We start from the raw sequence: 25,238 nt of genomic DNA on the forward strand, positions 1-25,238 counted from the left end.
ATTATGCTGCTGATTCGCAAAAAGCGGGTCTTATTCGATGGGCGATTTGAAGGTCATCCGGCACCTTAATTTCAAATTTGTTAATTGCATGTTGTAGAGCATTAAATTTCCGTTCTCGTGATATTGGTCAATATGGGCACCTATTGCAAGAACGCCGAGCAGAATTGTTTTAATAGGGAAGTTTTTCGCATGCCGACATTACGCCATTATGCTGCTGATTCGCAAAAAGCGGGTCTTATTCGATGGGCGATTTGAAGGTCATCCGGCACCTTAATTTCAAATTTGTTAATTGCATGTTGTAGAGCATTAAATTTCCGTTTTCGTGATATTGGTCACTATGGGCACCTATTGCAAGAACGCCGAGCAGAATTGTTTTAATAGGGAAGTTTTTCGCATGCCGACATTACGCCATTATGCTGCTGATTCGCAAAAAGCGGGTCTTATTCGATGGGCGATTTGAAGGTCATCCGGCACCTTAATTTCAAATTTGTTAATTGCATGTTGTAGAGCATTAAATTTCCGTTCTCGTGATATTGGTCAATATGGGCACCTATTGCAAGAACGCCGAGCAGAATTGTTTTAATAGGGAAGTTTTTCGCATGCCGACATTACGCCATTATGCTGCTGATTCGCAAAAAGCGGGTCTTATTCGATGGGCGATTTGAAGGTCATCCGGCACCTTAATTTCAAATTTGTTAATTGCATGTTGTAGAGCATTAAATTTCCGTTTTCGTGATATTGGTCACTATGGGCACCTATTGCAAGAACGCCGAGCAGAATTGTTTTAATAGGGAAGTTTTTCGCATGCCGACATTACGCCATTATGCTGCTGATTCGCAAAAAGCGGGTCTTATTCGATGGGCGATTTGAAGGTCATCCGGCACCTTAATTTCAAATTTGTTAATTGCATGTTGTAGAGCATTAAATTTCCGTTCTCGTGATATTGGTCAATATGGGCACCTATTGCAAGAACGCCGAGCAGAATTGTTTTAATAGGGAAGTTTTTCGCATGCCGACATTACGCCATTATGCTGCTGATTCGCAAAAAGCGGGTCTTATTCGATGGGCGATTTGAAGGTCATCCGGCACCTTAATTTCAAATTTGTTAATTGCATGTTGTAGAGCATTAAATTTCCGTTTTCGTGATATTGGTCACTATGGGCACCTATTGCAAGAACGCCGAGCAGAATTGTTTTAATAGGGAAGTTTTTCGCATGCCGACATTACGCCATTATGCTGCTGATTCGCAAAAAGCGGGTCTTATTCGATGGGCGATTTGAAGGTCATCCGGCACCTTAATTTCAAATTTGTTAATTGCATGTTGTAGAGCATTAAATTTCCGTTCTCGTGATATTGGTCAATATGGGCACCTATTGCAAGAACGCCGAGCAGAATTGTTTTAATAGGGAAGTTTTTCGCATGCCGACATTACGCCATTATGCTGCTGATTCGCAAAAAGCGGGTCTTATTCGATGGGCGATTTGAAGGTCATCCGGCACCTTAATTTCAAATTTGTTAATTGCATGTTGTAGAGCATTAAATTTCCGTTTTCGTGATATTGGTCACTATGGGCACCTATTGCAAGAACGCCGAGCAGAATTGTTTTAATAGGGAAGTTTTTCGCATGCCGACATTACGCCATTATGCTGCTGATTCGCAAAAAGCGGGTCTTATTCGATGGGCGATTTGAAGGTCATCCGGCACCTTAATTTCAAATTTGTTAATTGCATGTTGTAGAGCATTAAATTTCCGTTCTCGTGATATTGGTCAATATGGGCACCTATTGCAAGAACGCCGAGCAGAATTGTTTTAATAGGGAAGTTTTTCGCATGCCGACATTACGCCATTATGCTGCTGATTCGCAAAAAGCGGGTCTTATTCGATGGGCGATTTGAAGGTCATCCGGCACCTTAATTTCAAATTTGTTAATTGCATGTTGTAGAGCATTAAATTTCCGTTCTCGTGATATTGGTCAATATGGGCACCTATTGCAAGAACGCCGAGCAGAATTGTTTTAATAGGGAAGTTTTTCGCATGCCGACATTACGCCATTATGCTGCTGATTCGCAAAAAGCGGGTCTTATTCGATGGGCGATTTGAAGGTCATCCGGCACCTTAATTTCAAATTTGTTAATTGCATGTTGTAGAGCATTAAATTTCCGTTTTCGTGATATTGGTCACTATGGGCACCTATTGCAAGAACGCCGAGCAGAATTGTTTTAATAGGGAAGTTTTTCGCATGCCGACATTACGCCATTATGCTGCTGATTCGCAAAAAGCGGGTCTTATTCGATGGGCGATTTGAAGGTCATCCGGCACCTTAATTTCAAATTTGTTAATTGCATGTTGTAGAGCATTAAATTTCCGTTCTCGTGATATTGGTCAATATGGGCACCTATTGCAAGAACGCCGAGCAGAATTGTTTTAATAGGGAAGTTTTTCGCATGCCGACATTACGCCATTATGCTGCTGATTCGCAAAAAGCGGGTCTTATTCGATGGGCGATTTGAAGGTCATCCGGCACCTTAATTTCAAATTTGTTAATTGCATGTTGTAGAGCATTAAATTTCCGTTCTCGTGATATTGGTCAATATGGGCACCTATTGCAAGAACGCCGAGCAGAATTGTTTTAATAGGGAAGTTTTTCGCATGCCGACATTACGCCATTATGCTGCTGATTCGCAAAAAGCGGGTCTTATTCGATGGGCGATTTGAAGGTCATCCGGCACCTTAATTTCAAATTTGTTAATTGCATGTTGTAGAGCAATTAATTTCCGTTCTCGTGATATTGGTCAATATGGGCACCTATTGCAAGAACGCCGAGCAGATTTCTTTGTATTAGACTAGTTTTTCGCATGCCGCCATTATGCTGAATCGCAAAACCAGGCGATTTTTTTAATTCGCGATTTTTTTGATTGATACAGCTGCGAAAAAATTTGTTTAAATATTTTTTGAGGTTTGAACTGCTTGCTCATCTCTGTAATTTGATTCTAATCCAAAAGAAACCAATTTTTGAGTAAATGCTTGTTGTGCCTTGCAAAATGTGGCAAATTTGAAAAATTATTCTGCCAGAATTCTGCCAGAATGAGGGTGGTAGATTCGAAGTTGCGTCACAAAACATTTGTCACGCATGATTGATCACGTTGATGTTTTTTTGCAACATCAACAGTTTTTCGAGTTTTGCCCAAAGCTATTTTGACCCGGTCACTGCGAAGCTCTTCGTTTCTCTGTATTTTGTTTCAGCATCCAAAAGGCCACCTTTTATTCACTGCAAACACATCTGTTAGGCAACAAAATTGTTCAGTCTGCATCAAAAAGGCACATGATAACAACAGGGAAAGTACCATACATGGCTTGCATAAAAACAAAAGTAAACACACGATCACCTAAATGAAAGATGGATTAGATCAACAATCCAAATTTTCGGACGTAAGTTTCTGAATAGGTGTGACAAGATATCGCAAGTTATAAAGCTTTGTGTAAGGGAGTAGTGCTTTTTGTGAATTATTAGCCAATTTAGACATGAAAATATCTTGATACAACGAAGCAGGGTATTGACAGTCTGACCACACATATCAGCAAGTTGTTAATACAATGGTTACAATAAAAAAATGGTTACAAATGAAAAATAGACACATATAATATAGTACAAATGAAAAAATAGGAACAACACAATGGAACAACATGATTTATCTGTTTGCGCTATAAAGCCTACAAAGTCGATTATAATAATAACAAAATCATTGTTAAGTCATTTAACCAATACATACATATACAGTACATGCGTAAGTGCATTAAATTACATTTGAATATTATTTTGTTGGTACATGTCATAAATTAAAAGGGTGACTTTTTCCATTCTATCAGAATACAATAAACCCTGCATCATAATTTCTTTTTCAATCAGCTGTTCCCAGTTTAAACTGCCAGAGGATTTCAATGCTTCTAAGGAATCGGGATTGGTCATACTGATCTTGAATGCATCATAGGCTGGTATCATCTTCAGGCCCATTCTATAAACAAAGACTTGTGCAATAAGAAAACATAATGGTTGGATATTAACAGGGCTGTTATTATAATTTATTTGAGTAAAAAAGGCAAATATTATGTATTCCTTGGTGTTAAATTGGAGCTTTTCATTGAGTTTGTCAAGAAAATCCGCGTATTACATTTTCAACACTACACACCAAATTTGTTCACTTTAACACATCAGCAACCCATTAACCATACAAGAGTTTTTATTAGAATACAACCATACAAACTAACTTGAAGAGCCTCTGGACCATCCAGTTGTGGTGTTTGGAGAGCAAATTGTTATAGGATGTAACCAGGGAGGTTGACGTATCGAACCTGGAGTCACTATCCTCACTGAGCACATTTCTTAAAAACTGGCACATTACCCTGAGCCCGCGTGTCATCCAAAGAAGAGCTTGTGTACCCGTGTCAGGGCCAGTGTGTTGCTTGGCCGGTATTTCGGTGTTCAAAATATCCTGCCAAAAATCAAGTGTTTTTTATATATATTTTTGATATGTACCACCTGTAATTACAAGCCTAAACAATGTAAACACAACTTAGAAACCAAAAGTTTTTAAACTGCAGGACTACTTCTGCATAAACTTATTCAAATGAGAAATTTTGTATATATATACACAAAATTACACAAAGAATTGAAATTTAAGCTATTTATATGAGTTATTTATTCTGTAGGGAAGATTTACCTCCAAATACTTGTAACCTGGGTTGATCTTCAAAACTTTTCTTATCTTGTCGATGTTACCCTGTATATCTGATTTTAGTGGCCCCATAAGAGTGCCAGCAAACCTTTCAAAAAAATTCATGTAACACTGGCAAGAGTCAAGGAAGAGCTCCGTTGGAACAAGGTTCTTTTCACCACACTTTACTATTGCAGATAAAACGTCACCAAAATCAGTTTTGCAACTGTTAAAAAATGTCCCGACACATGGCCCTTGATCAATGGTCTTGGGGGTTGAAGTTTTTAGACCATCGGGCTCTAAACTTTCCACACTGTTTTCCATAGAAATATCATCTCCATATTCTTGTTCAGTGCCAGTCATTTCAGACGGATCGGAAAGCAAGGCTTTGCAATCTCCCATTAATTTGGAGAGAGTCTTAACAGAGTTTTCAACAAGCTTTATCCTATCTTCTACATGATTTGAAGAATGCTGGCCATCCAGACATTGTTGCAGTTGCCTAATCTGCAAGATATAGAGTACATAAAATATCTTATAATGTTTTACTACAAAGAAAACAACAGCAGAAGTACACAAGTCAATAACATCCTGGCTTTGTCAACATTTGCAGCATACATAAAATGCCATATGTAAATAGCACGTACAATGAGCAAACATTGTTTGAATTGTCATTGTAGTAGGAATGCGAGCTACTCATTTGAACAAAACAAAAGCGTTGTTGTTTATTAGCCTCCAGATATAACATTGACAGCTTTATGGGAGAATAAACCAACGCATAAAACAGTTGGTTGTGAATAGGCCAACCAAAAGGATGACATTCTTATTTAAAATCCTGCTTTAGGCAACATGAACATTACTGTGTTGCATGATTTTTTGTTTATTTTCAGTTAACAATAGCAAAATGCATGTAAACATAGAGACTTGGTGCAGACAATATGATTCCATGAAATCTAGAGATAACTGGTCACTTACATTTTCCACAGTTTTTTCGCATTGACTGGAAAGTTTGTTCATGTGGTTGGTCTCTTCAACATTGCAATTAGAGTTTACAAAGCTTGATGTGTCACTTGTCAAAAGCAAGTTGTTTAAACTCCCATTGCCTTCAACAAAATATCAAATGGTTTGGAATGCAGAACCACAAGAACTGGCTTAGAAAATTGCAATGCTGTTATGTCAGAGCCACATGTTACCATAGTACAAAACAGTGACGAACAAGTGGCATTAAATGTTTAATTATATAGAAATGCTTGCAAAACAAGTGCAATAATTGTTAACAACAACTTGGACGAACGTCCTGTTTTATTTTCAATGGATATAAATTTCAAAATATAAGGATCAATGGAAACTTACCAGAGTCATTGGTTGTTTGTAAATCCACCCGAATTGGGTCAAAGTACATAGATCCATTTACAGAAAAGCGTTCCAGATGATCTGTTGAAGGTTGGTCAACTGACAACAAGCGACTTGAACTCTCAACGGACACACTGCGGGAGAAATTACCCAAAGAAGAAGTGTCTAACAGACATGCTTTGGCAGAACCTTCAAAAAACAAAAATAACATTGCAGTAGCAAGATTACGAAGTTACATATACCAAGTTTGAATGCTAGGTTTTTTTGTTTTTTTTTTGGACAAGCTGTCATTTTAATAATTACAGAAATATTTTGCAATTATACCCAAAGCCTTTATCCACTGGTGCCTTTCTGGAGCAGAATCGGTTCGCAAATGCCACACTTTTGATTCAACAGTGTTGCGCAATTCCCACTGGCCGGGCACATGTTGATCGACCACGATTTCGCATAAACCCATATTGAATGTTTCCACAGCTGGTTTGTTGGTTTCGCGATCCGACTGTATTCAAAGGAGTAGTCTTGTAAAACCAGGTAAATGTATGTAGGCCGATACAGGTACTGTCTATCAATCCAAAAAGAGGCTTTCACAGTACAAATGCATTTTGCAGCAATAAACTTACCTTGCTGTTGTAGTAACATACAGAACCGTTGTGCAGAACGAAGTACTTTAACGTCCATCCACTGAAGTAACCATGCCATTTGTACAGCGCTCCCTCCATATGTTTTAACAACTAATACGGTTTTCTTGCTGCAAAACTTGTTATAATATTCAGCATTCGAACCACAACTCTTCCATCCGCGAGTCCGTATGCGAACGTATGCTCGGGTATCTTCAAGCAACTGTCAAACAATTACGTCATCTATTGTGAGTCGCCCAATTCTGAAACTTTTCTCCTTTTTGTCGTTTGTATTGTCAGTCCTCCCGCACGTACACCTTTACGTTCTGAAATTCAACACTTTAAAGTCACGCGAGTTAATACCACTATTTCCATTGTTACGGCGTTTTATGGCGTGCTATTACATTTTGACGTAATTAAGTCGTCATAGTTTGAGACCTCGCATAAATTTGCAAAACAATAGAACCGGCCATCTATGAAGTTCTTAGGCTTTAATACAACATTATGTTTGCAATACTTTTTTCGATTATTCAAATATTTCAGTTTTGTATGAAGCAAAACAAACAAACAAACATGGTTTAAACATATTTCTATGTGAAAAAACTAAACGTGACGCAACTGTTTTCATGGGAATCTCCCTGTTACGTTATAAACGAAAACTCATAACTCACCAATTGACTTGCGTGTTTTTGCTTTTGAGACCAATTTTCTCTTTATCTGTACGGTCATTAGCCAACGGAGCCATGGTGTTTATGTGTCAAGCTGACAGTTACCTAAAGCACTTTAAAACTACGGTTGTTGCATGTCAACCTGCAGAATGCAAAATTGAAAATGAAAACGGAAAGCTTCAAAAAGCGAAAGGGTATAAAATTTATCTGGTTGACGTCACGACGTGTTTGGAAATATTATGAATACCTTTTTTAGTATTTCGAGAGAATTAATGAGAAAACAAATGAATCAATAGTTACTGATCATGAGGTTTTCAGGCTTGGCAGCCTAGCTGGATTTTTCAAATCTCGCTCCGACTTGTCAGGAAAAAGTGGCTGATCCAGCTAGCCTGCATTGCCTGGGCTGCCAAGCCCGAAAACCTCATGATCATGATACGTTAGCTGTGATCGCCAAGCAAGGACCCGCGCAGTAGGGCGATCCTGCCTATCATACCATTGCATGTAATATTACTGTGTCAATAGTTACTGTTAAGGTTTTTTTGTAATTATCTTCTTGAAATTGCCATTTTGTATTCATTGTTTGCTTTGTGACTGCTGTTGGAGTCTGTTGAAGTTTGTTTTGCTAAATGTTTTTACTCATAATGTTTAGGTACAATGTTGAACTGGAAGACACAATCCTGTTTCCAGAGGGAGGGGGTCAACCAGATGACAGAGGCAGAATCAATGACCATGAAGTAAAGAGAGTCATTAGAAAAGCCGACAAGGTGTGATAAGGCAGAATGTGTTTCTAAAAGCAAATTGATATCGTGAAACTTCAAATACTCCACATATTCCACTTTTGCATATCACCCGTTTGCTTCCATATAACAAGATAACTACAATTATCGAAATTTTTTGCAACTGTGCACCCCAGGTTTTTCCAACAAGCTGTTATCCTACTGTGATAATGTGTATTTAAAAACACTATGTAAGCGAAAACCGATTTTCTGCATAAATCTGTGGATATAAACTAGTGGCTTGTTGCTTCATAAGATACGCCCATTGTAGTAATTTGCTTCATAAGATATGCCCATTGTAGTAATTTGCTTCATAAGATATGCCCATTGTAGTAATTTTGCACTGTAGTGCCTGTTGGAGTCAATTTGTGGCTCTTATCTTTTTCTTCAGGCACTACATTTTGTCGAGAAAGAAATAGACATTGGACAGGTTGTTGAACTGGATGTAGATTGGGGTAGAAGGTTTGATCATATGCAGCAACACAGGTAAAATAATGCTCTTGAAAAGAATCAATGTGACAATTATTTGATTTTTGTTTTACTGCCATTGTAGCTCACAGCACCTAATTACAGCAATAGCTGATGAGAATTACGGATATAAAACAACATCCTGGGACTTGGGAAAAAACATCTCTTTTATTGAACTTGACACCGCAACTGTGACTGATGTGCAGATAAAAAATGTTGAGAGGTTTGTGTTGCAGAAATGTTTTCAACAATGTTAAAGAATGAAAAAGCCATGAATAGTTAAATTCTACAGGTTTAAATTATTGGATGTATTTTTACTTGGCTTTTACTATTTAAATTTTCCTCACAAACAATTCATAGTTGTTTATGATTCTGTTTTTTAAGCAAGTGCTTTTTTTGTTTGTGTCCATATGAAAGGGCAGTTATGGCCAGACTTTTGCCTGTAGTTTATGGTCAAGATCCTTCAGATCAAATGCTGGAATATGTTTATATGTAATGTTTTTTCTTGGTTGACAGACTTGCTAATGAGGCTATACAAGCAAGTACCCCAGTGGTGGTTCATGTAACACAGGTGGGGTCACCTTTGCTTGAAACAGTTAGAACAAGAGGACTTCCCGAAGACCATGTTGGTGATGTCAGGTAGGTTTCTACCTAAATAAATGTATAGATGTGCCTTTGACTATGCCTTTCATGAGCTACAAACGAACCAAAATTTAGGGATATATCTTGTTATCTTTGACCAGACCAGAAGTGTAAAGTAAAGTTGGCAAAACTCCACTACCCAAACAATAACTTTAATAACAGCTTACGCAAAGAGATGTGACTTACAGATTGCTTTATTATAACTTAACAAAAAAGAGGTGAAGTTTATTGAACCCCAGGTGCTTTGTAGAATAGTGGAAATGAAAGGAATTGAGGCCAACATGTGTTGTGGGACACATGTTTCCAACTTGTCACATCTCCAGTGCATAAAGCTGTTGGCAGCAGAAAAGGGGAAAAAGGGAAGAACCAACTTGTTCTTTCTGGCTGGAAATCGTGTTTTGTCGTATGCGGGAAAGTGTTATAACACAGAGAAGGACCTCACCAAGCAATTAAAGGTTGAGCATTTAAAGAATCCTATCTAAGAACGTTTTTTCAGTTAAAGTTTATCAATATTTTTTTGTGAACAGACCAGCAGTAATTGCTCTTTTCTGGTATTCAGCTTTCCATATAATTTGCTGGTAACTTAAAGTTGTTGTTTCACTTTGTAGTGTGGTCCAGATCAACACTCTGTCGCTGTAGAGAGATCTCTGAAGCAGCTAAAAACAATGCAGAAAAACTGCACAAATTTGCTAAGAGATCTGGCTGTACTGGAAGCTGGTCTGTTCAAAAACACAGGGGAGAGGTGGATAGTTTGAAATATGGTTGATCAGGTTTTACTGCTAACAAAAAAAGTAACACACTAACTTTGCGATTTCAGTTTTCTGTCGCTGCATAGAAAGGAGGGCACTGTTGAGTTCATGAACATTATCTCCAACGAACTTCCAGACAATGTGAGTAAACGTTATTATCCTGTTTAATTTCATTTTCTGATTTGATGTCTGGTAAAGATCTAATCCCAACACTAAAGGTTAGACATAATATACCCTATAAAACTGTGTCACATGCTTAGTAAAATGCAATCCTAAAGTCTTTAGATTTTATACAGTTTTCTTGAACAATAGTATATATTTTTGTGATCATATTTCACCAATGAATTGGCAAGAATTTCTTGTGAATATTGGTATATTCCTATTTTAGTTGCATCAATTCATTTGTTTATTTGCTGAAGTGTCAAAATTAATAGCATATTTTAAATAAATAAATAAAGCCAATTAAACGCTTCAAAAGCCTATTTATTTTTTGGAAATCTAAAAAAAAAGATTTTGGACTAGATCTTCCTTTTTCTTACTGTTGGCGATGAGAAAGGTGAAGGGATGTTTCTGTTGAGGGGCCCAGGCTCATTTATCGAAGATTGTGGTTCATCTGTTGCTGAGATAGTACTTGGCAAGGGCATGGCCAAGAACAACAAAATGCAAGGAAAAGCTGAAAAACTGCAACGCAAAGACCAGGCAGTGAATAAAATCAAGGAATATCTATCCAGGAATATCTCCTGATATTTTGTTGATGTTGCAGTTAAATTGCCACAAGTTCATCCAAATTGCAAAATATCATTTGAAATGTCAAATTTGTTTTATCACAACCAAATTGGCCAAAAAATGTTAAACTTTCAACTAACGCTAAAAAAAAAAAATTAGCAGGTTATAAATCAATTTTAGCTGATCAAGCACTTTTGTATCAATAAATAGGCAAACACAAGTTCCAAGAACTTCCACTAAATGTACTTTCCTTTCATCTCTGTTGACTTTTGGTTTTCACGCTCTCATTTTATTGTTATCGTCATTTGTGTAAAATTGGTTGCAATCGTCAAGAAAACATTTAAAATACACTCCAAAACACTTGTAGATCGATATATGCATATTCTTACACAAATATCAAAATATTAAGTGTGGGTTAGCTTTTTATTTTTAAACATAATGTAAACATCAGACAAGTGACAATGGTTCAGTAAAAAAATGCTTTGAAGTGTCAAAAACAACACTATGAAGTATTGTTTTGCATAGAAGAGAAAAAAATAAGACAGGTTGAATGTATATGGAGTAAAGTGACAACAGATTAGTTGTTGCTCATTGCAAATATTTAGAAAAATATATGAAGAAATCAACACTAGACAAAATGAATGTTAAGGCAGAAGCAATGTAATTAGAATGGCGTTTAAAATTGTTATTTAAATTAGAAACAAAAACTTTATACTGCATCATAAAGCAACAAAAAATTATTCCTTATGCATCTGCCTTATCCAGCTCCCTGTATCAAAGCTGGGTTCCTTTGCCATTCAGTGAACTGCTTCAGTCTGCTGTGTTCTTCCTTAAAAGTAACCTGGAGAAATTCATACTGCTCTTTCATTGCCATTAGACCTTGGTTTGGTGCTTGATCCTGTGGTGGAATGGGGGTCCTGGTTAAAATTTCCAAAGCGGAAAAGACAGTTTCCCTCATAGAGACTATCTCAAACAGGCCGACTGACGTCTCATCGCGATCAGTCCGCGCTGCATCAAGGTAAGTCTCTGGTACTTCTTTATCTTTGACAGCCCCCTTGAACATTTCCACTGCCTCCTGCTTGCCAAGAACTTTGTTCCGCAAAACCTTTTCATCGTTTTCTATTTCCTGTAAAAGCTCCTGTAAAAATGTTGCACCTAAATGGGCAAAAACCTGATGGTTTTCATTTTCATAAAGACGTTCGATCTGTGTGACTAAAACAGAGCGATCTTTTTGCAGTTCTTCCTCCAAGTTTTTCACTCTTTCAAGTTGTTGTTTTACCATTTGGTCAACGTCGACCTCATTGTTTATGTTTCTGACTACTCTGGCTGGTAAAATATCTCTTGTATACAGAGTCTGTTTCCTAGTGACCCTTGCATCCATAATGCTTTGTTTGACACAGTACTGAGGAGATTTTTAAGGATTCTCTTCTTATGATGTCACCTCCATTGGTCCAAATAACATTTAAATGCCAAAAATTTAAGTTTTTTGTTCAAAAAAAATCCTTATAACCTTAACACTATATATTAACAAAACAATGTATATGTTAGAAATAGAACTACACAATATAACCTTCTGGCCAGTTTAGCTACTGTATGTCTGCGATTTACTGTTCGAGCAGTGAAAATTTTATAAACACTTGCGGTAGTGGATGTCTCAACCAGAAAGCGAAAGTGAAATATATATTTTGCTTGATTGTCAAGCGACTCGAAATTCGTGCTCATATATTTGTTTTTTTCCCAACATTTAGAATTTAAAGGTAATCAAAAAGTAGCTGGTGCATTTGACGTTACCAAAGGATGAATGCACACCTAGCGCCAAACGCAAATGAGCTGTGCAAATAGGTCTTGTGGTAACCGATTCTCACGAACACGACCCAAAACCCGTTCTTGTCTTCAAGGTTCGTGAATTTGGCAAACTGAAAACTTGACAAAACACTGTATTTTGCCATTTCACGAGAAAGTGTAATGTTATATGTCGCCTTATACTTATAGAATCCCGAAACTGTTTTAGTATTCTGTGATTACTAATGCGCATGACTGCTGGTTCCTGTCGAAAAAACACGCGAACTTCAAACCATTTTATACAGTCGAAAATAAACGCGCGAATGTGAACTTAAATCCATTTACATTGCGAACTTCAACTGTAAATACTACTATGGAATGCAGTTTGAATGAAACAACACAAAATGAAAACAATGGCTAATATAGTACCTTTATATGTATGGTGGAAATAGCTGACAACTATGCGCCGCATTCAGCGCAAACCGTGGTGCGGATTAGGAGTACATCTGAGAATTAGTGTCGCCTGTTTCGCTCAGGAAATATCTACTAACCGCCGCGGGCGTCACAGTGGCAGTTCATTTGACTGTTTTACGAACAGTGCAATACAATAGCAGCAGCGTGTATTACTGCGAGACAGACATAGGTTAAGAAAGAATGTTCAGATCAGAACTATCTAATACATATAATTTCTTCGACGTCGTAGCTAGTGTTACGCGAGTTTTTTGATCGATTTCACAGTGCGTAATTCTAATGAACTGCAGACGTTACCAGTCGGAATTAGACACATTGCTTATATGCCTATACACAGAATGGTTACATAGCGAAAGGGTAATAATTAAGTATTTAGGCCTATATTGTTCGTGGCGCGGGTATTTGAAACTTTGTATAGTATCGTATTTACCAACGGCTGCAAGGCATTCAATTTTTACCAACAGCTGTAAGACAACAATGAATTAAAGCACATTGAGATTTAATCAAGCGGAAAACCAGGCAAACAACAGCGCAAAAGCGGAAAGCTTAAATACCTTTATGAACTTACCAGCCATGGAGGCAGACAGCAAACCACACCACTCCTTGGCATTGATGATTTTTGCCGCCATCTTTCATGGAACCTGTTCAGCATCCATGAACTTTTTCAACAAGTTCCTGTTAAGCTCATGGTCTTTCGATTTTCCGGAGGTTGTTATACTTGCGCAGTTGGTGGTGATGTCCTTGGTTCTGAAATCACTGAAAACGTTCAGATTTGTGAACTTAACCCCGTACAGCTACGCCAACGCTCGAACGTGCGGCCTTCTGAGCACTTACTTTTTCACGAACACGCTGATGGGTAACAATAATTCTTGTATGTATACAAAACACTTTGGGCCTTAGCCTATTAATAAATGCAGATGCTTTCAAATTAATTGTGCTTTATAGTAATATTGTCATACATTCCTTGCCCTTTGCAAGGCGTTGCAAGGTTTTAGCCCATATGCCACAGGCTCGGGTTACAATATCCTGTGGTAATAACTTCTATTTTTTAGCATTATTCGCATTAGAGGGAATGAATGTTCCAATGTACAACTCGCTGAGGCGTTGCGTCCCGATGGCCAGCATGATATTGGGCTATTTCTGGCTCACCAAACGTCCTACGAAACTGGTCGTTTGGTCAATCATCATCATTACAACGGGAACAGCCATTGCAGGTCAGTATATACAGGATACAGCTAACAAAACAAACACGGTGACAAGAAAATAATCTTTCTGAAACAACTTATTTTACATCAAATTAACGGAGTTTTGCCGTAAATTGGTAAATAATGTTTATACATTATCGGTTTGAAAACTCACTGTACTTTGCAACTTAAAGATCAATATTTATGCTGAAAATCAAGAAGCCACCCGTTGTGTTGGAATAAACAGCAAATTATTTTACCTGGCGTTTCCCATACAATGGTCAAGGGTTTGAAATTAACCTTATCTTTTTTTTCATTATAGCCACAGGGGATTTGCAGTTCGACGCCAAGTCGTACATTTTTGGAACAACAAGTGTATTTTTGATGGCTCTGTACGTCGTAACGCTACAGCTAAGCGGCACAGAAAAACATCTTACAACCCTAGACCTTGTGTACATAAATTCGATTAACTGTATACCCGTGGCTTGCTTGCTTTGCATGTGTAAGTCTGAAATATCTGATTTGAATTGTTTGTTTATTTATTGCAGTTTTACTTTATTTCAACCACATATATGTTGCATTTTTTATTTGAAACAAATGTTGGTTTTCCAATTTTTTTCATTTACCGGTTTATATTTATATTACTTACAATTTCAACTCACGGTTATTTTCCAGTTACGGCAAAAAACATTGTTGCCTACGAAAACTACAACGATTGGAAGTTCGTACTCAGCTTCTTCTTGGTATCAGTAGCTGGATGCGTCCTTAACTACTCCATGTTTCTCTGTACAACCGTCAACTCTGCGCTCACTACCACGTGTGTTGGAGTCATCAAAAGTGTCTTTACGAGCGTCATAGGTGGGTCATTGTTAGGTAATACACATAAGTGTTAAGTTCACAGACAGACATATTCTACTATTCTATTTATTATCTTATTGTTGACGATAATGCTGCTCTACAAATACAGCACAAATTCTAACAAAGATACAGTGTTCTAATGGAAGTGCCGTTACTTTAATTATGCCATCTTAAATTTTGCATAGGCTACATGCAGCTGTATAGCTTTTTTTGGATTGGAACAGCGTATAATTTGAATCTCAAAGTTTTAAACAGCTTTTAGCAAACAGTTTATCCAAAGAAAGATTTTTATCTGAAATTTTCCTCTTCAGGCATGTTCGTGCTGGGAGGCGTCACACCTACAATCCCTTTCCTAGGAGGTCAACTCATTAACTTTTTAGGCGGGGGACTGTATGTGTATGGGAAGTACTTGGAGAAGAAACAAGAAGACCAAAATAATGCCCAAGAGCTGCTAAAAGCGTAACGTGCATTGAAATTACCTGAATTGCCTCTCAGGATTAGTGTTGCTGCAGAATGCCCTCAAGGTCCGTGATGATTATTTTTTCAATTGTAGGCAGTTATATAAACCCGAAATACCAGTCTATCCTAGAATTGTATTTATTAGTCCATAGTATAGAGTTGCATTTTTTGGCAAGAAACGCATGAGCACAAAACGCGAAAGAAAACTATTGCGACAAGTTTAATGAAAAACGTTAAGTTTACTTGACATTTCCTGACATTTGAGGGGTTCATTGTCAATTGAATGATTGGAGGGTTTCGCGGATAAAAAAAAACAATTATAAAAAAACTTGCCCATTGTACATGAAAGCTATGTCACGTTTTGTCAACTTCGCTTTTAATCTTGTTTTAAATTATATTGATGCAATTTTAATTACTTTTCCGTATAGGCAATTTCAAAAAGCACGCATGCGTGCCTAATTCCTATATTTATTTTGCTTCGGTGTTGCATTGAATGCGTAATGTTCGTTTTTACATTGTAAACATTTTGTGTTGATTGTGCTACCAAAACCTAAAAATACCAATTTTTAAAGCGTACCCCCGTCACGTAGCCTACACGTCACGCTATACTTGACAATCATTTATTTCTTAGGCAATTGTTTGCATTTTTTGTTTCGAGTTGTAATATAGGTTGCTATATTATCAAAAAAAAAGTGTCCGCTGTACGTTTTTAATACGAACGCATTCGAAATTTTCGCAAATCGTTTACGAAACCATTCAGTATAAAAATAAAGTTCGCGTGGACATCCGATGGACAATGTGAATATTTCAATTCTCTCCAGCATTGGCCTATGCTCTTTGTACAATTACTTTATTTAATCTATATGGTAACCAATTGGAACAAAGCACTACAAATCCAGCACTATCAAAACAGTTCGGTCATAAAAAAATACCTCCAAAAAAGTCAAAGGGTTCAGTCTCAGATTTTATTCCAAAACTAACAGTGTCGTATACTATAAAAAAAAAAACGGAAAATAACGAACAAGTTGCATTGCGAGACACAAAACATCCATCAGGATTGATAAAATATCAGTGCGCCCTGCAGATTCGCCGAAGGCTTGCGCATAAACAACGGAATACCGCATAGTGAGCATGTGGGAGACAGCCATCGTTAAATATGTTAACAAACCTAACAGGCGTGGAAGATGTAAAGATTAAAAACGTGGAATAACAATTTGTGTCAAAAGTACAAGACTTATGGTATACACAGAATAAAAAGCATTGACTGTCGTGTTTTTCGACTGAAGTCACAATAAAGAAAAATAATTTCACCTATAGCTTAGAATTCTTGCAGAGCACCGTAAAAATAACATGTCACTATAAAAACAAATGCAATAAAATACATCTCTCTGGCATAAAATTGAGCTAAACAGGTTGGACAAGTTCCGCATCGGTCTGCAAAGATTTCTGAGAACATCGCACGATTTCGGTCGACCGCAGGAGAAAGTTCAAACCCATCAGTATACGCCAGAGGGGACTCTTCAGTCTGAAGTCATTAAAACCTGCAAATACAGCGATGCGAATTGTGTATCTTGCGGTACAAGTTTTCGGGCTCAACGAATTCAGTGGTTATAGAAAATAGCAAAATCCTCCTGGCTCGGAAGGCACTCACTTTCTATGCGAATTGGTAAAATGGTTATGGATTACATGGTTGAGAAAAATATAAAATATATATGTATGGGCTGCAGGTTCTTAGGTCAGGCACCGTTTATTTATTGTTTAAAATGGCAAAATCGAGAGGAAAATCTTTTTTGCATGCAGGTTTGTTTCATTAATAACCCAAACCGACTTTAGTATTTCTAAACAATAAATATAAATAACCAATTTCAGTAGCTGCGCCATATCGTTACTCAACAAAAAAACAAAAAAAAGACAAGTAAAAACCCTTTTCGCACTCACCGCAGAGCTACGTTCATTGAAGGTCGTGCAATGTAAAGGAATTGTGTAAACCCTGAACCTCCCCCAGTCTCTGGGTCGCATTCAGGAGTTTGTACTCGGAAGCGTGAAGGCGAGCCCGCAGTTGTCGATTTGTCTCTTCCAGTTCGGGAATCCGTGGATCTGACCTCGCTTGAACTCGCGTTGTGTTCTGGAGAAATACGAGGCTATCGTTACCATGACGACAAGGGTTAAGTACAAAATAGATGAAATCCACGTTGCACATATTGCAAACAGGAACGGGTTCGATAGAGTCAAAAGGGGGCGATCCCCCTACATCTCAGAACATGTTATAATTCTTTCAAAAGATGCTGCAATGGCAGACAAAAGGGATTGCCTAACAATAAATTTCGTTCATTACTATATAGTGAGCGTGATTTGTCTGGAGCACGCGTCAAATGATCAAGATCCCCATAATTGCGATACAACGAGTTTCGGAAAAGAGAAATGTTCTTCCGCCCCTGGTTGCAAATTGCAAAGATTCGCAAGATGCGAATATATAAAACCTGATGATGCTGTCTAACTCAACATCATGCACACGACAATGTCAAGAAAAAACTACCAAGTTGGGTTAAATAATGAAACAACAACTGCAAAATCACACTACGCCAAGGATGAGATGCAACAATTAGACTTTTGTTGTCTACGATTATGTTAAAACAACAAACTTTCAAAACCTAAAAGCCTACGCTTTCTATACGCTTACGTAATCCTGCCCCGGTGGCACATTTTCAGCCATGACCGCAGGATCACAGCTTGCCTGTTTAAACTGAAACAAGATAGTTGAAAATCAACAACAGTCGGTCGTTCCTTCACCAGAGGTAATTCACCTGTAGTTTGTTTGTGAGGTCGTGACATTTCCGCCTGTTTTGCGAAAGTTGAGACTCAAGGTCTTTTATTTTGCTCTCGTATCTTTCCACGGCGCTTTTGGTCTCTTCTTTCCATCTGTAGCGAGAAATTAGGCCGTGTTAATGTTCTTTAGGCAACTTTTTCGACTGCAACAAGTATATGACCAAAATCTTTCCATAGAAATGACGAATTTAAAATATCACTTTTCTGCCGTGTGAGTTAATGGTAAAGTAAAACACTTCGCATTGTGATGTATAAGAACTGCTTAGGAACATAACTTACGGCTTTATATTCTCCAGAGGCCTAACAATATAGCCCAAACAACTGCTTCGACATTCATTAGCAAACGTTTCCATTGCATCCACAATCATTTTCAATGCGAAATGCGATTGAGTACACAATCGGAAAGTTTGCCAATGAATTTCTAAGCAGCTATTTGGGTCATATTCTTCGTATGTTTCTTGAAAAATAGAAATACGTTCGTTACTATAGTAAGTAAAGGTGCTGTTATCGAAACGCATATTCCAACTGCGCTTGCATTGGAATGAAGTCTGCCACACCCATACTTAGGACCTTTTATATCAATAGGTTTTTTCGCCTGGCAAACTATCAAGTATACGCTCACTTATATTCTAGTTAATTTAGCGCTCGTCTGCCAACCTCACCTTGCATTGATTCGCTGTTGGTCGGCGAGCATTTTATGCAACTGCCTCACGCTGTTTCGGTTTGTGTCGTCGATGCTTTTTAACCGGCATTCCAACTGTTTCTTTTCCCGTTGCAGTGTGTCCTTGCTCGTGGTAAACTCCTTGGCAGCGAGGAGACGAGCCGACCTCGCTTGTTCTTCCAATCTCTGGCAATTTAACAGCGCAATTTTTAGATATTGGGGATTGGTATGAACTAAGACGAGAGAAATTAAAAGAAGGAAAAAGAAGAGAAATAAGAAAAAAGGTTGAGTGGAATTGTTAAAAGATCGAAGCTAATATGTGAAAGTAACAAAACGTAAGAAGTTGAAGACATACCAGTGTTCGGGGCCTATGTCACGAGCAGAGTCCACACTGACTGAGTTATAACAAAATTTATTAAAAATATTTTTGTCTGGCCAGTTTTAGGATTCCATTTATGTTTTTGTGGACGAGCAGTGGGACACGGTCCCTTGAATTTTACTGTAGGAAGACCACGGAGCATTAAAGATTGGAAACCACTAGTACTATACAATGCAAACATTGAAAAAGTCATAGATTTAGATCATACACAGTTTAAATTTTCCGACCAATTACAAAACACAAAAAATCAGGACAAACTATCCAATATTTCACTATATGCGTATTACAACAGTCGCAAAACAGCTCGCACAGTCCCGCATATTAAACAAGACGCGCTCTGGGTCCATCTGTACATTTTGCCCACCTGTATGTCGTGCTTGCACTGGTTTAGAGACTCGAGCAGATGTAGACGCTCGTGTTGCGATTCATCCGTTTCCCTCTGCAACCTCTGTACTCTCTGCTCCAGGGATTGGTTGGATGAGAGGAGTCGCATCTTCTCATCTTCGCTCTCCATTTGTGTCCTCTTCATGCGATCCTCCATCGACTGTGCAAAGAGAATGTGCAATTTTGTGTATGACATAAAGACGTATTTAATAACGAAGTACTGGTATTACTTTTTGGACAATAGAAATTTTTTTTCCGTCCCTGGTTGCAACTTGCAAAGATTCGCAAAATGCAACTGTAAAAACCGCTATGGTGCCTAAATCTTGATCATGCACACGAAAAAATCAAGCAAAAACTACCAAGTTAGGTTGAAAAAATCAAACGAAAGTGATGTACAATTTTGAGGATGACATGGGGACGTATTTAATAACGAGCACTGGTATTTCACTGATAATTGCTCGGGTGATGTACAGCAGAGGTGGCCAAACTTACGGCACATTGCACGAATAAGCGCCGTATACCGCAAGTTGTACAAAGAAAAAGCAGTACAGTTTATAAAAGAAAATACAACTACTTTTCCAGAAAAGCTCAAATTAATTTTGAAAAAACTCATAGTTAAAAGTGAGTTTTACCGAAATTAAATATAATTCAAAATTTTAACAGAAAAAAGCGGGAAATGTTGTGGCGCATCAGAGTTAAAAGTGTAACAAAAGAATGCGCACATAGCACAAAAAAGTGACTGCATATGCTTATGTTAATTAACAAAACGACCAACCTGTATTGTGATGAGAGCGTCGTCTCGCGCGCGTTCGGCATTGATCGCTCGCCTCTGGAACTCCTCGAGCTTGGATTGGTTTTTGTCCTCTGACCTCTGTCTGCTCACAGCATCCAGTTCGTTCTCAGCAGTTCGCTTCGCCCTCTTTGCGCGTTCTGCCTCCGATCTAAGATTGGCTGCTTCCAGTTCGAGTGTCTGAACGGAGGTCTTGTTTTAGCATCACGATGCGGACGCGTCCATGCTTAGTAAGCGGTGTCATTGACCCGTGTTCAACATGCGCAATTTTTCCTGTTTGTTTGTTTGTTTGTTTTTGCTCGGAAACAGGATTACGCGACACCAACACTAGCGAATATGTACACGAATACGATATTGAAATCCAATCATGTCCGTAGGAAACAGTAATAAGTTGAAAACTGAAAATAGGTTTTGGCCACCAGGTAACATGATGAATTTTCGTTCTTCCGGTGGAAAACAACAAATCTACACCTTTTGTTTAAAAAGATTGTATTTTTCTGACGTTTCGCCTGTACAGTAAGAAGTTGTTTTATACAACTACAATGGAAAATTATGATATTATAAGATAATGACTTTTCGTATGGAAAAAGTGTGTCTGAACCACATACTACAGACGATGACCTGACGACCACTGTTCTTTCGTTAATAACACAGACGCAAAGGACTCAGCCATTATACCAGGCTGATCCTGGTATTAAAGCAAGTGCTTTTTATGTAATGTGAATATATATTTTTTACATAGGTCCGTTTTTGGACGAATTACTTGCTAGCACCTATAATTTAAAAATTCAAGGCCATACCTCAATTTCCTCGACGAGCCGTTGTATCTTGGCGCTCGCGTGTGCGTTCACTTTATCCACTTCGGTTTTAATGCGGTCCGCAACCTCCTCCACCAGGGTTTCCATGGCAACCGACGCCTTTTCCACGTCTTCCTGTCGCTGCTTTTCACGGATGAGCGCTGAGTCGCGAGCGAGCAGAGCGTCGTCAAGCAGTTGTGCGCTTTCGCGTATCTGAAAACGTACGTGGGTTTTCCGATTGTTTTAGGAATGATCGTTCAATTTACAGTATTTACTATGTTTTATTTTGTCATTTAATCATCGTTTTTGTTGTGATCAGCGAAGTGTAACATTCGCACACAGATTGTATAGGAATGTGATTAGTCCCTACATAATCACGGTTGTTTTCTCTTTCGGGTAGTCTTAATTTGTAAGTGCTATTGCCTCATGCATAAATAAAAGAACAGTCTCGCTTCCAGATACAGTTATGTGCCTTCCTATTGTTGTAATGCTCAAAGCTGCCAGAGCGAAGGCCTTTTAGTTTTTTTGATCTAGTTTCGAGAAAAGTCAATCTGGAAAACTGTTGTCATTTCCATTCCTCCTGTCTATCATACCAAGTAAAACGTATTTTATTCGTTCGGATGACCGTGAAGCTACCTTTAATAACCAAATTGGTTATACCTATGTAGGAAAGACTAACCTGCATTAAATAGTTCATTTCTTTTCCCTCTATCTCTCCGTTCGTCTTCTCCAAAGCAACGATTCGTATCTTCAACGTGTCGATTTGAGATTGGGCGTTCGTGCTTTGCTGGAAAATAAATGTTTCAGTTCAAAAAACAGTTTCTTTGTTTGTAGAAATTGAGAAAGTAAGGTCGCCCGTCTAGGTAACCTTTGTTCTTTTTTCTGTAACAGGACAGAGCTTGATCAAGTGCAAAAGTGGTTAATTGTTTACCTGCAACGCTTGTGCAAGCCTTCCCTCGGTTTCAATGGCGCCATTTTCCAGTTGCTGAATAGTGGTTGCGCTCATCCGATCTTTGTGTAGCAAATTCTTTTTTTCCTCGTCCTGGTAATGTATTGAATTTTGACCGTCACATACATTTGCGTACAATGGTTTTGTGGGTAACTCAAGCCCTGTGTGTCGGTAGTCACAATTAAGCCCTTTGTTACTTCAAACAATGTTGACAAGGAAAACATTTCACAAAAATCCGTCAGGTATCATTGAACCAGTGACGGACTCATCCCAAACAATATGTTTTAAAGACGAGCCTAACCCATGTTGACCGTTTTTTAGTGTCAGTAAAACAACTTTTTATAGTGTTGACTTTTTAAGAGACGAATTTGCTTGCGTAGTGCGATAAATCGTTTTTTATCACTTTAACGGCAAAAGGGTTACGCAGTGTGTAATGGAAATAGAATTCGTAAAGCATCCAAGTAAGCCTGCCACGACCCAATAACATTAAAACGACAAACCAGCTAAAAACCTCTGACTATATAAGTTGCCACCATGGACATTAGAATAAAATTTCTTACCAGTTGTGCAACTTGCCGCTTTAAATTATCCACCAGTTTTTTTAGATCTTCTTCGCGTTGGTCGCTTTGGCGAAGATTGGTTTTCGAATCGCGGACTTGGTTTTGGAGTTGTTTAATCTCATTCATCTAAATTGTAACAAGCGTAAATAAGCAAAGTTTGCTGAAATATGGACAAGTAAATGTAGATTGAGCTGATACTCTGGAAACACAGCAGAAACATCACATCAAAAAAACAACTACTCAACAAAAAAAAATATGTTTGTGTCTCTTGGTTGAATAAGTATATCATGGCCACAAGCAAAAGCATGAAAATAGTGAAAAATGCTGTATTTCACATAATTTGGAAATTACACCTGAGTTACATTAAATTGACCTGTTGGGTGGTGGCTTGTCCATAAGCTTGATTTTCCTTGTGCAGAGATTCCAATGATTGCTGCATTCGCAGGGTAACATCTTCCAGTTGTTCATTCCTGGCCTTGGTTTGCACATACATTCTTTCTTGCGATCTCATATGAGAAGCCCCTGCCTTGCTTTCAAATCGCATTCTGCAAAATGTCGGTAAAATATAATTATGTATGCAAGTGAATTGTGGCGACAAATTGAAAATATTGTTTAAGTTTAATTTTACACGTCTATATGTCAAAGTCGCTATAGTATTGCAGTCACAGCTTGATCAAAGGGACTCAATAAAGCCACAATATATCACAAATTTCTAATAATTTGTATAAGATTTTGAAAAAATTCAAATATAACAGCTGTATGTTATTGATAAACCCTTATTCTATGATAACAAACCAGATATAATCTTTATTCTAGTGTTTTATTAAAGAGTTTAGTCATGTCACAGTTTCAGTAAAACACAACTTTTGGTGGCTTACTTATCGAGTAACTGAACTGTCTCCTTGTTCATTTCCACGGCAGCATCGCGCTCCTTGTACGCCAGTTCCAACTGTGACTGTAGATTTTTAAGCATAGCATCATCCTGGGGATTTGCAAGCTCTGTAAAAAAAATGATGTTCAAAAACTAAAAAGTCACATGGCCGGAGGCGGCAAAAGTACAGACCTGAGATTTCGTTGTCCTGTATCTGCTGCTGCACAAGTTCTTTAAGTTCTGAATGTAGACGTTTGTTTTCATCTCGTAAAATCTGAAAAAAAATCACTATGACTGATACATAACAGTAGAACACTGAACAAAAAATATATTTTACCAATAGTGGAAAAATCGCATGTGACAAATTTTTAAATTCGCATACATCATGAGTCTAACAAACAATTTGAAACTTTGTACCTGTAACTTTGCATTGGATTCTTTGTTTTCCTGGGTCATGGTGGTAAGCTGGGCCACCAATTCTGCCAGATGTGTCTCATATTCATGAATAAGTGGAGATAAAGTGAGAGGATTTGACAACCATGGCGCCACTGGTAAGTTTTCATCTGTTAGCTGAAAATACATCACCAAATAATGTATATATACATATATAAACAACATTTGAAGACAATTTGATCAGGTAAAAGCACAAGGAAACTAGACAAATGAATGTATTTAAAAGCCACAATGCTGCAGACGTAACAAACATATTCATGTTTTTGACATATCACAAGGCCAGTTAAGAAAGTTTGGTCAATAGGTAATTTGCACAGGAAATTTTTTGGGCGACTATTGATTTACCTGGACAATGCATGTCCAGCAAATGGTTTATGTACAATACTGTGTCACTTAATTTTTCACGCAGATTACTAACAAAATTTTGCAATTGTGCATTTTCAAGTGAAACACAGTCAACTTTCCACTTAATCATGTACATATATTTTTTAAATATTCACAAGTATGCTTACTGTTGGTTCTGAGGACAGTGCATCAACTCCTTGGTACTTGGATAAAGCAGCGTTCAATTTATGCACAGTTTGTCTCAGGAAAACAATTTCATCTATTGCAGACTTGCCCTCCATCCCCGCTTTTATAAGATTAAAGCTGTGTAGAAAGTTAAATGTGAGCAAAATTATGAAAATTTTTGCATTCAACTACATAGTAACTGTAGCTTACAACATCAGACACTACTCTACAAGCTCAGACAATCATTAAACATATAAACAAAAAAACTCAAATAAATAGAGCTACCGGCAATTAATATTTCATCCTATTTAACGTTTCAAAATGTAATGTACATGACTGGTTCAAGTAATTGGATGTAATTAGGAATAATACAAACACAAAAGTCAAATTTACAATCAACTGATAACTTTCAAACTTAACAAATTGTTGACGAACGAAGTCATTCATGTGTAACGATCCGTGAAGGATGTTAAGTTATGACGTAATTTTATCATAAAGGGTGATATGGGTTTGTGACGAACCTTAAAACAAAATCTGTTGCATTAACACTTGCAACTAAAAGTTTGATTTATATCTTTAATGTCTTAAAAATATTA

At 37.7% G+C, this 25,238-nt stretch overlaps 4 protein-coding genes and 1 pseudogene across 5 annotated transcripts; 2 read left to right on the top strand and 3 right to left on the bottom strand.

Moving 5' to 3' along the window:
- Window positions 1-3,247: 3,247 nt before the first annotated feature.
- On the bottom strand, window positions 3,248-7,457 carry LOC145905708 (pleckstrin homology domain-containing family A member 8-like). Its single transcript, XM_082992974.1, has 8 exons — window positions 7,351-7,457; window positions 6,683-7,005; window positions 6,387-6,561; window positions 6,063-6,251; window positions 5,685-5,812; window positions 4,719-5,216; window positions 4,267-4,490; window positions 3,248-4,013 (listed from the first exon to the last, which is right to left on the bottom strand). Exons 2-8 carry the CDS (start codon window positions 6,779-6,781, stop codon window positions 3,800-3,802), a joined length of 1,527 nt encoding a protein of 508 aa, XP_082849100.1. The 5' UTR covers window positions 6,782-7,005; window positions 7,351-7,457; the 3' UTR covers window positions 3,248-3,799.
- On the top strand, window positions 7,352-11,028 carry LOC145905709 (alanyl-tRNA editing protein Aarsd1-like). Its single transcript, XM_082992976.1, has 9 exons — window positions 7,352-7,541; window positions 7,997-8,111; window positions 8,515-8,609; window positions 8,677-8,814; window positions 9,108-9,230; window positions 9,484-9,688; window positions 9,842-9,975; window positions 10,051-10,123; window positions 10,505-11,028. Exons 1-9 carry the CDS (start codon window positions 7,423-7,425, stop codon window positions 10,724-10,726), a joined length of 1,224 nt encoding a protein of 407 aa, XP_082849102.1. The 5' UTR covers window positions 7,352-7,422; the 3' UTR covers window positions 10,727-11,028.
- Window positions 11,029-11,202: 174 nt separating this feature from the next.
- LOC145905710 (uncharacterized) lies at window positions 11,203-12,218 on the bottom strand (annotated as a pseudogene).
- Window positions 12,219-13,431: 1,213 nt separating this feature from the next.
- On the top strand, window positions 13,432-16,099 carry LOC145906225 (uncharacterized). Its single transcript, XM_082993649.1, has 5 exons — window positions 13,432-13,817; window positions 14,014-14,175; window positions 14,468-14,647; window positions 14,821-15,003; window positions 15,315-16,099. Exons 1-5 carry the CDS (start codon window positions 13,520-13,522, stop codon window positions 15,464-15,466), a joined length of 975 nt encoding a protein of 324 aa, XP_082849775.1. The 5' UTR covers window positions 13,432-13,519; the 3' UTR covers window positions 15,467-16,099.
- Window positions 16,100-16,405: 306 nt separating this feature from the next.
- LOC145905795 (sodium channel and clathrin linker 1-like) lies at window positions 16,406-24,982 on the bottom strand. 2 transcript variants are annotated; one of them, XM_082993082.1, is made up of 17 exons: window positions 24,928-24,982; window positions 24,645-24,780; window positions 24,097-24,249; window positions 23,872-23,953; window positions 23,687-23,807; window positions 23,182-23,353; window positions 22,809-22,934; window positions 22,231-22,341; window positions 21,979-22,086; window positions 21,303-21,512; window positions 20,488-20,682; window positions 19,693-19,872; window positions 18,951-19,135; window positions 18,267-18,381; window positions 18,143-18,205; window positions 17,401-17,587; window positions 16,406-17,003 (listed from the first exon to the last, which is right to left on the bottom strand). In XM_082993082.1, the coding sequence occupies exons 2-16, from the start codon at window positions 24,756-24,758 to the stop codon at window positions 17,414-17,416; spliced, it is 2,109 nt and encodes a 702-aa protein (XP_082849208.1). In that variant the 5' UTR covers window positions 24,759-24,780; window positions 24,928-24,982; the 3' UTR covers window positions 16,406-17,003; window positions 17,401-17,413. The 2 variants fall into 2 exon arrangements, with proteins under 2 accessions (XP_082849208.1, XP_082849209.1); XM_082993083.1 differs by lacking the exon at window positions 18,143-18,205.
- Window positions 24,983-25,238: the final 256 nt, after the last annotated feature.

The sequence above is a fragment of the Ascidia mentula genome, chromosome 6, assembly GCF_947561715.1.
Source record: "Ascidia mentula chromosome 6, kaAscMent1.1, whole genome shotgun sequence".
NCBI classification, from domain to species: domain Eukaryota; kingdom Metazoa; phylum Chordata; class Ascidiacea; order Phlebobranchia; family Ascidiidae; genus Ascidia; species Ascidia mentula.